The 15507-nt window shown below is 46.2% G+C and overlaps 1 protein-coding gene across 1 annotated transcript in view; it reads left to right on the top strand.

The window, feature by feature from the left end:
• ELL2 (elongation factor for RNA polymerase II 2) overlaps positions 1 to 15507 on the top strand; it is a 364302-nt gene that overhangs the window by 291674 nt on the left and 57121 nt on the right. Inside the window, exons 6-7 of the mRNA XM_069627653.1 lie at positions 12713 to 12837; positions 12964 to 13057. Coding sequence (XP_069483754.1) covers positions 12713 to 12837; positions 12964 to 13057 — 219 coding nt within the window. The remainder of the gene's footprint in view (positions 1 to 12712; positions 12838 to 12963; positions 13058 to 15507) is intronic.

Below are 15507 nucleotides of genomic sequence, written 5' to 3'. Positions count from 1 at the left end.
ATTGGGTAGTGCTGTGTGGCTGAAGCACTGTGTGGGAGTGCCTGCGTGGTGGTTCAGGAGCGTTTTCTTCCGTTATAGGGTGTGTAGTTTGAGGATGTTGATCTGGAGGGGGTGGGGTCAGAGCCCATTGCTTGATAACTGTAATTTAGTCCCAGTGACAGTGGGGACGTCCCAGTGCGCTCCGTGGGTTTGCCGCTTATTGCCACTTCTCACACAGCGGGTGCCACCGGCTTGTAATGACTGCTATTGTCCTCACGCTGTGGACAGGACTGGGTTGCTGGGTGAATTCAGGTGGGGGGCGAGGGCCAGGGTTCCTCTCACCTTGCAGGGAGTGTTTGCTCCCAATTGCGGCTCCAGGTAAGTGGCTGGCTTCTCCTCTGGACCGCACAGCTCACGGCCCATCCGGGGCTCAGGGCCGACGTGGCTCCGGGCGTCCCCACAGCTGCCTCAGCTTCGCTCTGGCTTCTCTGTGCGCCGCACTGCTGAGCACCATGATTCCCCTCCGGGGTATGGATCTTGTGGACGCTGGGCCGCCTCCGGGGCTCACAGCCAGTCCCAGCAGGATCCCGGCTCCGGTCGCGCCCCAAAAGGGTACCAGGGCACACCTCGCTGCGCGGCCCGGATCCGCCGTGGCTGCAAGCGGAGGGAAGCTCCTCCTCGTGATCCCTCCTGGCCGTGCTCGGTTAGGGCTTCGCTGCCGATCAGTCTCTGCGGGTGGAGGCGCAGCGGTCCTCTCGTGTGTTTGAGGTCCGGCCGGCGCAGATTGATACGGCTGGACCGCCTGGTAGGTTTAGGGCCCCTGGTGGATGGTTTTTCCTTGACTCTGGGCTGCTGGAGTGGCGCGTGAGGGCAAAGCGAGTTTGAATGAGCCTGGAATTGGGTGTTTTCAGGATTTATTGAAGGTGCAGCGTCAGAGCTCGCTAGGGAGCCACCATCTTGTTTGGCTCTCTAGCGCCCTCTTACTTTTAAGAGCTTTGTGGAAAATTGTGAATGAGGCTTCATTTCGGAGTGCTGTGGGCATGGCGTTCCTTCATTTGGGGCTAGATGTTGGAAGCTGGACCCTCCAGCTTTAGTTCTTTTGAAGGTGGGGGGCGTACATCATGTTGGGGAGGTGTGATCGGAAGTGTCTGTAAGATGTGAGAAGTCATCTTTTCTGATGGGTAAGGTGGAGCAGTGCAGGAGATGCACTTGTGTGTGGTGGCCAAGGTTTTAAAGAGAATGCGCTCTTTGACTGGTAACCAATGTTCATCTCACCTAGCCTGTGAAAGATGTTCCCTCTTAGGGATGTTCAGTGCAGCTCTATGGGCGTTGTTTTGTGTTACTTGTAACCTATGAAGGTTTTTAGTGGGGTTATACGTTCAGGATAATATACTATTCTTGGAGAATAAGACCAGGTTAGATGTACTTTTTAGAATACCATCATTATTCTACCATAATTTATTCTACCATCGGTAATTCAAGGGTAGTTGACCCTGTCAGTCATGCAGTGATTCAGTTATAGAAATAATCAAATCAACCTTGTTACAAGTATACACCTTGCAATGTTACTTTTAAGAGATCAGAACTAGTAAAATGACTCCTACTTTCTGCAGGGGCATCAAGCTATGACATATGAACACTATTTGAGAATGCACGAAGCAAATCGGGTAAAGCAAAACCAAATTACTTTAAGAAAGTTACTGTATTTCAAGGTAAATAATTGACCTATTGGTACATATAGCTAGTTATTCCAGTATACTTTGAAGAAGTGTATAATACAGTTTCTAAGGTAAGAACTAGTAATTCAGGGAAACGCAACACAGGGTTACAAGTTTAGATGAGCAGCATCTAATCAAGGTAAGACATAAACACTTTTCAAAGGAGCCTACCGCTATTTAAAGGTTCTTATAAACATACAATTTCACAGTAAACAATCTGGTTTCAGAGCAGATCACAGCACTAAGACTGCCTTACTCGACCTTCAGACTAACATGTGCGAGCTTCTGCACCAGGGGAAAACGGGGCTACTTGTCCTTCTTGATCTGTCTGCAGCATTCGACCTACTTGGCCCGGAACTCCTGCTACACATCTTGGCGGGGGTGTGAAACTGCTCAATTCCAGTAGCTGGATCCAGTCCTTCCTTTCACACAATTTCCTATTTATGTTGGGAGATCTCTTCAGCTAACCCAGCACTGATTCCTTGTGGGTTCCACAGGGGGCCTGCATTTCCTCCTACTCTTAATTTGTACATTAGACCTCTTTGTAGTCTTTTAGAGAAAAGGGGGGTCTTTTTTTTAACAAATTATGCGGATGGTACCCAGTTGATTATGGAAATCAGTGGGGACTGTGATTCCAGTAACCTCAAACTCAATTCCATCTATTGTATAATCGAAGACTGATATTTGGCTAGGTTTAAATGAGGAAAAACTGAATTACTTATATTTGGAACACTGCAGGCTGGAGCTAAATTGGGGAAAGTACTCCTGCTTCTGTATCAAGGACTGCCCCATCGTAGTTGCTGGAAAAGTCAAGACCTTGGGGTCTTTCTTGTTGCCTCTTAGCGCTGAATCACAGCTAAACCATCTCGGGTGTCGTTACTATCAAACTCTCAAAGAACATAAAACCCTTTATCTCAAACTAATTGTTCTTCAGTAGCACTAGCAACAATTCTTTCTCGCTGGACTACTGTCATGCGCTACTGATGAGGACAAATAAAATGCTTGCAGAAACTACAAACTCTCCAAAATTATGCAGTTGCATTAAGAGGATTTCCCGACGCAAGCATATAACGCCCTACACTGGCTTCCTATTCCAGCCTAGATAAAGTTCAAGACTACCCTACTCATGAATAAATGCCTCTATGGTAAAGCCCATCAGGCTCACAGGACCCTGTATGAGCCCAAACGTATGTTTCGGTCATCAGAAATTGCTTTGGTCAATTGCTGCAAGTTCAATCAGGTGAAATGACCTTCCCTACGCTAGCTGCTCAGTTGTGGAGCTCCCTTACACCGTCTCTTTAAATGGAGATAAACGGGGCTGTATTCTGCACAACACTGAAGACCTTACTCTTCAACTAGAGTCCCCACGTCCATGATGTGCTCAGTTCATACTGTATAGTCTAGTTTTCTATCCCCTTCATGTATGGCTGGCTGTGTTTTCGTGTGCCCAAATGCCTGTGGGTTACCAGCGCTATATAAATAAAATAAACTCGAAGACTGTTTTAGATCTGTATAAAGCAGACCACGGGAAACAAATCCCAATGTTAAGCTTTAAGAATAACACAAGGTTATTCATGGCATGTAAACCCTATCGGTAAGCTTTTAGACTCATTCAGTTAAGCAATGATAAAACAGTACCAACACCTATTACTTTTTAGGAGGGGGAACTCCATTCAACTCGAAAATGAGCCTAAACATAATGACTTACTACTTTCACAGAGAAACTGTTACCACTCTAACTTCTTAAGCAAGCAAGTACCTTTGCACTTGTTATACTTTCAAGTCAGAATCCTTTTCTAATCCAATCCTTCCCTGGTCTATTGTCGGAGTTCTTCCGGGCAGAAGAGGGACTCTAGTGGTCTAGGTAACAGCTGTAGGCAGGTTGAAACGGGGTTCAGTTGCCGGAAAGTCAAAGTTCCGTAGGAGATATTCTTAAACAAGTATTCACTTTCAAAGTTAGTTGAAGTATTCAGGGACTTCACAGAAGGCTCCCTATGTGTTCCAGCATTAGGCCTGGGCAAGTGGTTGGGCAAACTCCCCACCACTCGAATCACACACTCCCCCCTCACAGATTGCACGACAGACTTGGATAGTTATTACCCAAGCCCAGAAAGTACCTTGTGAGAAAAGAGCTTTGTAGTGGATGCCTTCTGGATGCAGCAGCACAGGGTCCAGTCCCTGGATTCTTGGTCTGGAGACAAAAGAACTGGACACCGGATGGGAACGTGCAGCAGCAGCAGCAGTCGTCGTCGGAGGCTTCCAGCAAATGTTTCTTAACAGATTCTTGCGGCTCTCTGGATTTGGCACCTTCTTTACAGCAGCCAGATGAACAAATATTGCTGGTCAGATTCTCTTCACTCTGGTAAGGGGGCCTCAGGGATTTGCATCATCTCTGGTGGTCCAGGAGAAGTCCACCAAAGTTTTGGACGGATTCGGACTTCAGAAGACCATGCACTGGTCTCGGGCTTGAGATCCCAAGGTATTGGCGGTTTGCAGCCCAGCAAGATAACAGCATGTTGTGGGATGGCTCAAAATGCAGGTCTTCCTGAGACTAGTGGATCTCACCAGCCTCTGCTAGCAGTCTTGTTTAGGACCCCCAGGCCAATGGGGAAGGGTTGCATCAGGCTCCCGTTACACAGGCTCTCCGTTCACTGCAGACGCCTTCTTACTCTTTGCTTCCAGCTCCAATGGTCAACGGCTTCCAGGTTCGGAGTATTTATCAGTAACTACATCACACCTTCTGCAATCTCTCCCTGCAGTTTACATAAGGGGATTTTCTGGTGGTCCGTTCGGAACAGCCAGCCCCCGTTGGGAGTTGGTTCCTTTCAGGTAGGGCGAAAGACAAAGGGCTGATTTAACAGCCTGCGCGTAATGAGACTAAAAGGTCACTAAGGTAGAACCACTGCCATCAGCATTTCAAGTAAACTTGCAATTGTAACAACAATATTACAGGTAAGTGAGACATGGGATACATTGTATCCCGCAGCACTTCACATAAGGTGGGGGTGCTGGCTCACTATATAAAATGTAAAGGGGATGAAAATCCCTATTAAGCTCTTGGGAACAGTAGTTCACTCAAGTACATAAAAGAGAACAGGGAAGTCCAAAGGGGCATCCCAGCCAAAGGCCAAAAGTTATAGGAAACTATAGTTCAAACCATACACTATGGAGAGACATATAAAAAGGTCACTCATAAAAAGAGTAAAGGATTAGGAGAGGGGGGGAAAAGATTCCCACTCACATGGGGATTTTTTCTCCTTGTACCGAAGTCCAAGCAGAGTTCTGAGGTTGACACAGGTCAGGAAGATTAATCACAAATATGAAAATCTTACCTAACAAAGGGATGTTTTTCCTTGTGACATCACCTTTTGAATTTATAGGCGGCGAGTTTGCAGGTTCAAACTGCTGTAGTATTAGCATGGTGCAGTTTGAATCAAATGTACCCCATTGGCTAGAACCATATCACTTCATGCTGACCAGTCCACAAGGGCTTAAAATGCAGGGTTCCCATAAGAATATACATTTTCAAAAGTATCAAATGCAGATTTGTTCCCTGTGACTGAGTCCAGGCCCTCCCTAAATCCATACAGAATAGCAGACAAAATTGAATTTAGAGTAAGCCACTCAATCTGTTGGTCCAGTCGGACAATGGCTCACTTGTGTGTTGTATAGGGTTCAATGATTGCATCCTTCTTGGCAACACATGGATCCTTCTTGGCAACACATGTGTTTAGTGAAGTTAAAGGGAAGGTTCAGAAGATGGCTACAAATATTGGACCATTATTTTGAAATATTTAGAGACTATCAGACCCTATGCTGTTTGTGGCATGCTATGCATTAGCTGTCTGACATGATTTCCTCTAGCGCTCATCTTGTAACCATTCCAATGGACCCAGCCTTCTTCAAAGCTAGAAGTGGTGATTTTAACCTTCTGGATGTTTCCACGCAAATTAAAAAAAAAAATAGGATTGAATCCAATTTTGGGGGTTGTTCCGTACAAATTTGAGTGCACTTTCTTTTTGTAGCCAGATAAACTTGCACTTAAGTATACCATCCACTGCAACCCATTCTTTGGGTTTACCTTGGTCAACCTAGACCACAACTGCTTCAAAAGGACCGCTGGGTTGGAGAAGGCTGGTGGAATTTGGTTCTGGCTTCACTATGCTTTTTATGACGGAGTCTCACCCTGAACCCACGCCTACAATTCATCCTCTCTGTGGTTTGAGCTGGTTTACAGTCCCCAGACACATCCCTAGTGTACTTCCTATTGGAGTGCCACGTTTTGTGGCCTGCCCGATTGGCCAGCCATGTTAACCTTTGTGCTGCCTTATAGAGGGACAGCTTCTGCCACCCTGGCAACTCTCACCCATTGCATTGCCATTTTCTGCTCAAATCTCCAGTGTTGCGCTGACGATACTAGACTAATTTTCAGGCTGCACTCGGCCACCTCCTCTCCCTCACCTCTGATTGCCTAACTGCAATCCAATCTTAGTCTGCCGCCAATGATCTTTGTCTGAATGCCAGCAAGACGGAGATCCTCCTCATCAGCACACCTTCACCATCCTTTCCCCTCAGTCTCTGGCCGGCCTCCCTTGGCCCCCCTCCTACCACCAACTGCCGAGGCTAAGAACCTCTGGGTTATCTTTGACTCCACACCTTTCCTTCTCCGCCCACATCTGTCTCTAAAAAGTCAAGCTTCCTACTGCACCTCCTCAGAGGTACTCTGCCTTTCCTCTCCTTCCCACAGAAGCTCGATGTCTCCCAAGCTCTGGTTCTTTCTAGGTTGGACTATTGTAACAGCCTAGTTATAAATCTACCTGTTTCCTCTCTTAGCCCTATGCAACTAATCTAGAACAGGACTGCGAAACTTGTCCTTGGCCTCAAGCGATGGGATCGTATCTCTCCAGCTCTGAAATCTCTCCATTGGCTCCCAGTGGATGCAAGGATTAAATTCAAAACCCTCTGCATTGTCCTCAAGGCTTTCTGGGGCTTGGGTCCAAAATACCTTCAGCTATCCCTCTGCAAATACCTCCCCTCTCGAGCTCTTTGCTCTTCTACCTCCCTCAGGGTCCGTTTTTCAAAGAAACTAGCTGGGGGTAGATCTGTCTTCAGCTGGGGCCTCCCTCTGGACAGCCTTACTGCCACTCTAAAACTTGAGGAGAACCCTCTCTGGTTCCGGAAGCACCTCAAGACCTTCCTCTTTGCTTCTGCCTTTGCTCCCCCTCTCTTGCTGATCTTTTCTCTCTTGGCACTTTGCACCTGGCCACCCGCTGTCCTCCGGGCCCAGCTACCTGCTCACCCGGCCACCCTCCTGCACTGCCTCCAGGCCACCCCTTTCACTGGGGTCTGTATCTGGAGCCATACAGCCCCCGCACCCCCCTTTTTGTTCCTGCACTTATCAGACCTACCCTGTCTGCTGCCTTAAACCCAGCACCTGCCGGCTCCACTACCACTGTTCATTGCCTTTATTATTTGTTTCTCCTTTCCTCCGCGCTTTCCACATCTTCCCCATTCAGTGCACTTTTCCCCAACCCCTTTCCCATGCACTTGCGCGTTCTCAATGTCACTGTGCCTAGTAAGATCGTTGTTTTGTACTCCCTGTTCCCCTCCCTTGCCCTGTCGCGCTCTGAAACACTTGTGTACGAGCGCAATAGAAATAAAATATCAATACCCCTGGAGTGAATATTTTCTGAGACCCTGCACATTCTTGCCTGAATTGCTGGAGAACTGCTGCTGAACATAGGCTACTGTTGCTGAGCAGCTGGTATAGCCATACAGGGGCAGGCATTGGGGCTGTGGAGCGTTTTCCCACTCTGGAAGATAGGACTTCACAAAACAATGCCAGTGGTTTGGAGATCCCAACTTAGTATCAGTCTGTACTGCTGGTGGAACCTTAGTACAGTGGCAGAGCAGTTGGGCTTATGAGAGGAAGATGTGAGCTGTAGGTCAGTACACTGAACCTAGCTAGTAATGCACATCAAAGAAACACTTGCACTTACATATGTATTAAAATATAGATTTATTAATCACTTTAAAATACTAAGCACAAACTGAAACACTCAGGAATACTGTAGGATACTTTTCAAAGGCCAATGCTTAGTTTATAGTTGCTTGCCGTTACTTTTGATGCAGCTTTTGACAGTAATTTCTATTGGTAATAACGCACACTCGCAAATCTTAACAGGAATAGGGTAAAGGCATTTACTCTGCATACACATTTAAAATGGTGATTTTTGTGAAGAAAAATAGTTGGGTTAGTGTTGTACTAGCAAGGCTTAAGATTCTAAAGGCAGTCTCTTTTCAGAGCAAGTATTTTAATTCCAACACTCAATCTCCTAGTTAAATGTAGTTTAGAGAAGCCTTAGTCTTGACAAGCAGCAGAATATGAAAGGTTCCTGTGGATACAAGTCTCTAGTCTCTAGTGTGTAGCAAGATTAAATTCACTTCAGGGACCCTGTTAAGGACTTGCTAAAGGGACACACTCGGCGTCTTGAGTCGGAAGTTAGGGGAGGGATGTATCCTGGTCACCTATGCTCTCAGCTTTGGAGCGACTTCACCGATCAAGATGAGCAATGCCTTCCCCTCCCCACTCACCCCCCATCCCCCACCCAGTACCTTAGGTTAGAGGAAAAGATTGTAGCTGGATTCTCCATTATGTGTTGGCGCTCGACCTGACCTGGATTTTCTGGTCTGACAAAAGGCAGGACAATGGATGGGATCTCTAAGCAGCAGCCTCGAGGGGGGACCTCTGGCACAGCTTTCAGCAACTTCTCTGGCCACCCTGCGGTTTTGGCACCTTTTCTGCAGCACAAACAGGATGTTGTTCACCTGGTCAGTCTTCACGTCTTACAGTCCCACACTCTGCTGAGGTGGTCAGGACGAGTTGGATCGGATCTCCGTGGGTGTCCTTGAAGGCTCAACGAAGACTTGGACGTATTCCTGTTAGGTAAGATTTTCAAAGTAATGATAAATCTTCCTGACCTGTGTCAACCTCAGAACTTTTTAATTTTACGGGTGGATTATTTTTCCTTATACTTCTGAGTGGGAACCTTTTTTCACACTCACAGAATCTTTTACTCTTTATTGGTGTCATGTTTAATACTCTCCATAGTGTCTTTTACAAATGAGCCTCTTTGACAACGTTTTGGGAACAAGTGCCTATTGTTGCTGGTTGCCCTAGGGGCTCCCCTTTTAACTTTCTCTGGCTAACCTTGTGAGAACTAAAGTTCCCAAGGGTAGAAAGGATCTTCCCTTTTACATTTTATTAAGTGAGACCGGCACCCCCCACCTTATGTGGAGTGCTTGGGAGATACTGAGTATCCCCTTTCTCATTTTAAATTCAACATTTGTTACAAGGACAAACATATCTCTAATGGCTGGTGGCTGTGAACCTTTTTACCAATTCGGTGCACAATTACTGTGGGCTGTTTGCACAGGTGCTCATTTTACCAAAATGGCCCTGGTCTTGTTTTTTTCACCATTTTAGTGTCTGCCCATTTCCCCCTCCCCCTGACATCCAGGGCGGGAAATTCCTTTGTGTATTTATCTTCAGGTGGGGGGGGGGGGGGGGGGGGTCGGATCGACTCCCTGCCCAGGCTCCGAAGCTGGGGATGAGTCAAACCCTTGCAGCCCTTTGTCTTCAAGCCTAATTGCGGAATTCCAGTTCAAACTGGGAGGCTGGACGAAAGAATTGCCAAACCCCCAGGTTTGAATGTTCCAAGGCTGTTTGATTGGCTAGGTTCCTGCATAAAAGTCAGATCCTGGAAGCTGAAGAGGTAGTCTGCCACTGGAACCAAAACCGAAGAGAATGATTAAGGAAAAAGAGCTGAGACTATTTCCAGCAACCTGAGAGCCTGCTGTAGCCCTTCCTTCCAATCGACCTGGGGAACTCGGAAAACAATGACCCCCCCCCCCCCACCCAGAGCCTAGTGGGACCCACTAGACTGAAGACCTGCATTTTGAGCCATCCCACGCCATGCTGCTACCTTGCAGGGCTGCAATACCCCCAATTCCCTGGTATCTCGAGCATTGTACAGTGCACAGACATATGAATCTCACTGAAAGTTCATGTACAGCCTGCTGGATCACCAGAGGCACAATTCTAACCCGAAAAAGTCCTCCCCAGAATGCTGGACCTTACAAACGATGAGAGTCCGACCAGTGATTGTCTTCTGTGCTCATGAAAAAGCGCCAAATCCATAGCTGCATCCAGCCGTGAGGAAAACCTTGCCTAGAGCCTTCCCTGTGATCCTTGCTGCTAAAGTCTGCATAGGCCCTTCCAGTGTCCTGTCCTCTTGGAATCCAACTACCAGGTTTTTGGCTGCAGATCTTGTAGTCCTGCTGCAAAGTCTTCTGTGCTGAGGTACTGTGCTGGCTTGGGTGTTTACATACCTCAGTCTCTTGTGATTCCTGTGTAGTTTTGGGGTGTTGTCTGTGATTAGGAGTCCCCTTGTCCAGTGCACCCAGGCCCCTGTTGGAATCCTCCTAGGGTGTCTTCTGTGACGGCCCTGGATCCTCAGCGAACTCTAAAGTACTTGCTTGTAAAAGTCTTTCTTAGGAACTTTACTACTTAAGGACCTGACCTGCCTGTTGGACTCTAGACCCTAGTGATCCCAGCAAGAAGTTTGTTGGTAACTGTAACTTGGCGTGAACAGTTACAAAAGTTATTACTTACCTTAGAAATCTTCTGCCATTCTGAAAATTATATGCAACGTCTTTCCTTAGAAACTGTTTTGCCATTCTAACAGAGTAGATGTAAGGTTATATTACTCACCTGTGAAGTAATGTTGTTGGTTTCACTTCACTATTTCTGTTATAATAAATGTATTATATTTTTCCCCAACTGGGTCATGCTTCCCCTGCCTTACTGTTGGCCTGTCCAGAATGATGTCTTGGGTTTTACCTACCTAGAATAACTTGTAATAATTCATAAAGTGTAACACTGGGTTTTGCATTCCTTGGTCTGTTGTAAACCGACACAATAACAGGGTTTATACCTGCCTTTAAGTTGCTGATAGCTCCTGTAAAACGTGTATAGGTTTCTACTGTTACTGGATTCTGTGTTCTGCTATTCACAAAGTTTGTCAAGTTGGTTTACTAAGTGATTGCTTGCTGAGCGTCGTGGTACAACTGCTAGCCCTCTCACCCTCCTAAGATCAGACTGGCTTATGTTTCTATGCTACCATGTGCTCTAGTGGTACAGCCTTATACTAAGAGTGGGGTCTTGTACTGTCTCAGTTGAATGGTTTTACTAAGCCCTTAGTTGACTTCAGAAAAATTGTCCTAACAAAGGGCAGTGGAGTGAAAATCTCCACCCCACTTCCTGCCTGCCCAGACACACTGGATCCTAGGTGGGGGGGACATCTGAGGGTTCCCGCCAAAGGCAAAGCACACAGGCCTCTCCCACCCAGGACCATAAAAGAAGGCTTGACTGAGAACAACCACGCTAATAATGGCAAAAAAGAAGGGAGCCGCCTAGTTAATACTTGGGTGACCCTATTGTGCATAACCAGAGCTGTGGACATAACCTGCGATAGAAAATTCACACAATAGTTGAACACTTCCACCAGCCATAAGTAGGAGATTGTATCCCTCTTATCTCTGCTGCTGTGGCTGTCATAGACAAAGTATCCCCTTGGCACTCCACAGAAGGTGGTGTGACTCTTGTGTTGGTCTACTTATTTAAACTTATTATTTCTTGTGATAGTGTATACGTTATTCAGATCTGTGTAATCTTCCTTTGTCTGGCCCATTGTCACTAACAGTTCCTAAGAGTGAAGCTTGATTGTACAACTATATTACAAATGGAGTGTTTTGTTCTGACTTGGTCGACCCATTAGTGTTCTCTTTAACACCTATCATTAGTGGGCTGTTAGAAAATCTCCTTCATGGGCTACCCAGTACAGTGGTCGTGTGGCAGAGGAACAAACCCCTTTTCTAGGTGGGCACTGGAAAGGCTATGTGAACAAGTAATAAAGATCCATTTAAGATTCAGTCCTGACGCAGATGGCGCAACAGACTTCACCTTTTCAAAGTCTATATGCCAACCTCCTATAGGTAATTGTCTAACTCTTTAAAGCACCAAGGAGAGCTTTACTGCAGTTGTCCAACCACTTGATTTAGCTTTAGCCTGCCGCTGTGGCTTTACAATATTTTACGAGTTCTGTCTGCTTATAAAAACAGAGCTGGCTTCTGTGATCAAGCTTTTGTCCATAGTTATAACTTAAACCTCTGAACAGCGCCCTTATTCAGTTGCCTGTATCAATTTCTTCCAATTAGTATAAACTGTGTAAAATAGTTGTAGATGGGCTTAGAAGATACTTCCTTTTCAAGGTGATCGACAATTATTACTTCAATCAGTCATACACACACACGGCAACAAATCCCTGAAATGTAGTTCCGATTCTTGTTCCAACAAGCCCAGAGTTCCAGTTGATTCTAGACATGGGACGCTACATGTCCTCTTATGAAAATGAGACTCCTGAGTCATTGGGATCTTGCAGGAATATCTTAACGTGTCACCACACTGACAGAATGTAGTTGCAGCTTGCATTTGTTGCTAGTTTTCTTTTGTGCATCAGTGTTCCAGTTTGCCGATCGGGCCATCAATGGCTGTTAAGCTTAATGTTTCTCTTGTATTGAACAACATATTTTGTTTTTAGAAGTGTACAGTAATGAGCTGTCCAATTTGTATTTAATGGGTTGTCCAGATTGTATTTAGATTGTTGCTACTAAAGTACTGTAACATCTTAAGACTGATCAAGCAAGAGACTTGGTCAAGCATTTCCTTCAGAAGATAGTACCATTTAATCTAGGATATTCCAAAAAAATGTCTATGCACATTGAAAAATGAGCTTTGATCATGAGCAGTTAATATCCGCACCACCTTTTTAGCACTTGAATGTTGCAAGGGTCAAAAATGCATTTTGCACTTGTGCTGCCTTGTCTTTGAAAAAAGAAATTGGTTCTTGCATGCATTCCTGTATTCACCGTAACAGTGTGACATTGTGTTGTAGGTAGCAAATTTGAATCCGAAGGACAACTCTTACACGCTAAAGGAATTTGTATTTAAGGAGATCCAGAAGGATTGGCCTGGGTACTTGGATGGAGATAAGCAGTTGTTAGACAGAGTTCTTTCCAGGTATGTAATCAAAGAATGAAGTAATTTTATAGAATAGAATTTTTAGAATTGGTCTTTATGCATCAATTAGTTTACCAAAGAGGTTGCAAATTGTTTTTTCTTTTTTACAACCTGGTGTGATGTCAGGAAACAAAATCCGTCCCAGAATGGCTCCAGCACTGGTCTGTCTGACTCACCTCCAACCTCTGTTAAAGATCCTGCCTCCACTTCTCCATCCCAGGTACTTTTGTCCTCACTAAACATTAAAGCAGCAACATGATCTGCAATCTTCAAAATGTGATTTTGCTAGCGCTGCTTTTGTGATGTTGCTGTGCAGTGATTTAACATGCATTTTGTAAAACTAATTTGAATAACCTTTTTCTTGGATCCACTTATTTTATTCTGAATAAAGCTTGGTTGTGCACTCAAATGCACATCATGAACCGTGCTTGGGGCATCAGGCAGTACAATGGATTTGATGGTTTGAAACAATGGGTATGGTGTTGCATTTTGCTCGTACTCCATTGTCCTTTTGCTTTAACCCTCGCCACCCCAAATTCCTTGAAGTCTGGCAAATGAGTGTCCATCTAGCTTTCTTTTGCCAATGGTTTTAACTCTTCCCCTTTTTTCGACATGATAGTTCAGATTGAGATCCGATTTATCTGTTTTGAAGCAGCTGCCCTTTGCTTACGAATCATCTCCTTCAAATCTGAGGGAGGCCGTTTGTCATCACTCATTTCAACCAGTCACATGGTCTTATATTCTGCCTCACTGGTTTTACAAGTAAGTTCCTTCAATGCGGTTACCCTTTGTTTGAGCACCGTCATGCAGACTGTTGGGGAGAATTTTCTTCTGTGATCATTTCTCTAATTTCCTCCCAAGAGACCCCAGCTCCTTTGCTGGACTTGACTTTTTAATTTTTACTCCTGAGTGGGACCTTTTTCTCACTCCATGTTTTTCTCTGACTAGGATTTTGTTTTCATTGCTTTGGAGTATGACAAACTCCATAAGCATCTGCTTTTTGTATTGTGACACACAGCACCCTCAGTGCAGTGTCACTAAAATCCCTTGGATTTCTCTTAAGGTTTAAATACCTTTTCGTGGGTGAACTATTCGCAAAAATAGTGTGGTGACCTTGATCTTATTTACTTTAGGTCCAGCACACACTAGCATATGTGGAGTGCTGGAGGGAGGAGGGTTACCTAGTAGCCCCTCTTCCTACTTTGTCATGTAACGTGGTGTTACCCTTACTACTTTAAATGGCTGGTGGCAGTGGTTTACATTTTACTACCAGTGTGCATTTTTACTGCAGGCGAAACCCTCTGCTACAGTACAGCATGCATGGGTGACCATTTTGTCAAAATGGCCCCTGTTGTCTTTTTTCGCCATTTTCTGTTTGTGAGGTCTTTCTGGGATATTATTCTGCAAATTGAGACCGGTTTGAGCCCTTTGTGTGTGTTGCCTTTTTTGGGCTTCAGCCCTGAAGCCCGCCCCTGGCTCCAGTGTCTGGAAGGACAGGAAGTGAGGGAGGGGTCTCAAAACTCCCCTGTCCTTTGTCTCTAGGTGTGCCTGAGCGAAACCAGTCCTGATAGGACAGCTGGCTGTCCTGCTAGGTGATTGACAGCCTAGGGCTGTGAATGAATGAGAACAAGCTTAAAAGGCAAGGTTCTCCAGCATGGGGTCTGGCATGGATTCACATGCTCATGAATATTCCCCATCAGGCTGGGAATCCTTGGTAAAGAAAAAAATCAGTTTCACTTCTGAACTGTCTTTCTCCTAATAACCAATCACTTGTCTCTGGGGTCCTACTGCCCCCAGCCAATGACTGCCCTCTAACTAAGCCCCTCCTCCGGCAGCCAGCTTCCGATTTTTACTGCACGTTCAAGTGTTTGGAGGCCTCGTGCTTTAGCTCTCAAGCTGCATTTTACGATTTTTCTAAGTTTTACTGAGTGAATTCCCGGCAACATGCCTCCCCTGCCCAGATGAAAGGTGAGCAGTCTATGACCTTTTGAGAGCACCCCCTCCTGCGGGGACCACCATAAGGCTAAGCACCGCGAGGCCACTGCCTCCGGGAGCGCAGTTGTGACGGGCACCTCAAGTTCTTTGAGGAAGTCAGACCACCCGGGTAAGCTTCGGGAAAAGACAGATCGGCCCGACAGAGAAGGCCAATGGGGAGTGGGCCCAACCCTCCCCCAATATGGAGGCCTCTGAATCGCCAAGACCGCGATGGCCCAGGTGCATGATGTGAAGACGTACACTTCATTGAAGTGGTAGTGGCGTCCCTCGCGAAGGCAGCCAGGACGGATTCGCAGGACACGGCCCCGAAGGCGAGAGTATCCCTGCCTGGCAGGAGGGAGTCCTCTTTAAAGCCCAGCGAAGACTCCGGAGAAGGTGATGCCCATCATTTCACTGAAACTGTCTACCTTGTTCGCAGAGAGGGGGGGGGGCACGGTAGTTCTCCAGGGCACAGACATTTCCTCAGAGGAAGAACTTGCCAGCCTCCCGGTCCTCCAAGAGGGGAGATGCGTCGAGCAGTCCCTACGGGGTGGATCCCGAAGAGGGCAATGATCAAAAGGAAACAGACTAGGAGCAACAGGGCCGTTGTAACGCTCACCTGATTCTCGCAGAGGCGCCGGTCTTGACTGGGATCTTCAAAGGTGATGTGTAGCACCCGGTTGGCTCTTTGGGCTG

This window comes from Ambystoma mexicanum, chromosome 6p (genome assembly GCF_040938575.1).
Source record: "Ambystoma mexicanum isolate Mex_15411 chromosome 6p, UKY_AmexF1_1, whole genome shotgun sequence".
Classification (NCBI taxonomy): domain Eukaryota; kingdom Metazoa; phylum Chordata; class Amphibia; order Caudata; family Ambystomatidae; genus Ambystoma; species Ambystoma mexicanum.
Note: the sequence above shows the minus strand (reverse complement) of the source record. Positions and strands in the feature narration are given on the sequence as shown.